At 50.7% G+C, this 777-nt stretch overlaps 1 protein-coding gene across 1 annotated transcript; it reads right to left on the bottom strand.

The window, feature by feature from the left end:
* Positions 1–341, bottom strand: LOC110531299 (follitropin subunit beta-like). Its single transcript, XM_021614507.3, has one exon. The coding sequence runs from the start codon at positions 235–237 to the stop codon at positions 1–3; it is 237 nt and encodes a 78-aa protein (XP_021470182.3). The 5' UTR covers positions 238–341.
* Between the last annotated feature and the right edge of the window lie 436 nt (positions 342–777).

Below are 777 nucleotides of genomic sequence, written 5' to 3'. Positions count from 1 at the left end.
TCAGGTTTCCTGGTCGCTGTGTTTCTTGACAGGTGGGCGTGTCCAGGTCCTGCGGGTGGCAGGGCTCTTCCTGGTGCAAGGGGTGGGTGTGGCCTGGGTCATGTGGACACAGCGGTGGGCGTGTCCGTCACAGCGTGTGCAGTGACAGCGACGGGACTCTGGGTAGTAGAGCACGTTGTTGACGTGCAGCGGGCAGCCTGACACGCGGGCAGGATGGTAGACCAGGGAGTGGGGCATGCAGCCACGCTGGATCAGGTAACTCTTACCCACACGCCCCTTCACGTTGGTGTCCTGACACAGAAGGGGTCAAAGGTTAGAGATCAGGGAAAAGGGGTCAAGAGAGAGACTCATCTCTCAGCATATCTCACTCTGCTCTCACCCACAGGTCCTGTTTAAATACTTTGATAGGAAGGAAGGAAGAAATGGAAATGGAAGGAAGGAAGAAATGGAAGTGGAAGGAATGAGAAATGAAAAATGGAAGGAATGAGAAATTAAGGTATGAATGAATGCATGAATGAGATAAATTAAGGTATGAAGGTATGAATGAATATTAAGGTGTCTAACCTGTGTGTGGCAGAAGCCACTGCAGATGGTGGTGTTGACAGCGATACACTGAGAACAACCTCTCTTCTCTATGAGCAGCGTGTAGTTTTCCATCATACACACACTCACACCTCCACCCAGCCACACAAACAGCAGCACCCACGTCAACGCATACATACTGGGACACAACACCTTACACGTACGCTAGAAGATAATTTAGTTGTACCGTGTCTC

The sequence above is a fragment of the Oncorhynchus mykiss genome, chromosome 9, assembly GCF_057628025.1.
Source record: "Oncorhynchus mykiss isolate SJ-2025 chromosome 9, ASM5762802v1, whole genome shotgun sequence".
NCBI classification, from domain to species: Eukaryota; Metazoa; Chordata; class Actinopteri; order Salmoniformes; family Salmonidae; genus Oncorhynchus; species Oncorhynchus mykiss.
This window is presented reverse-complemented; position numbering and strand designations above follow the sequence as displayed.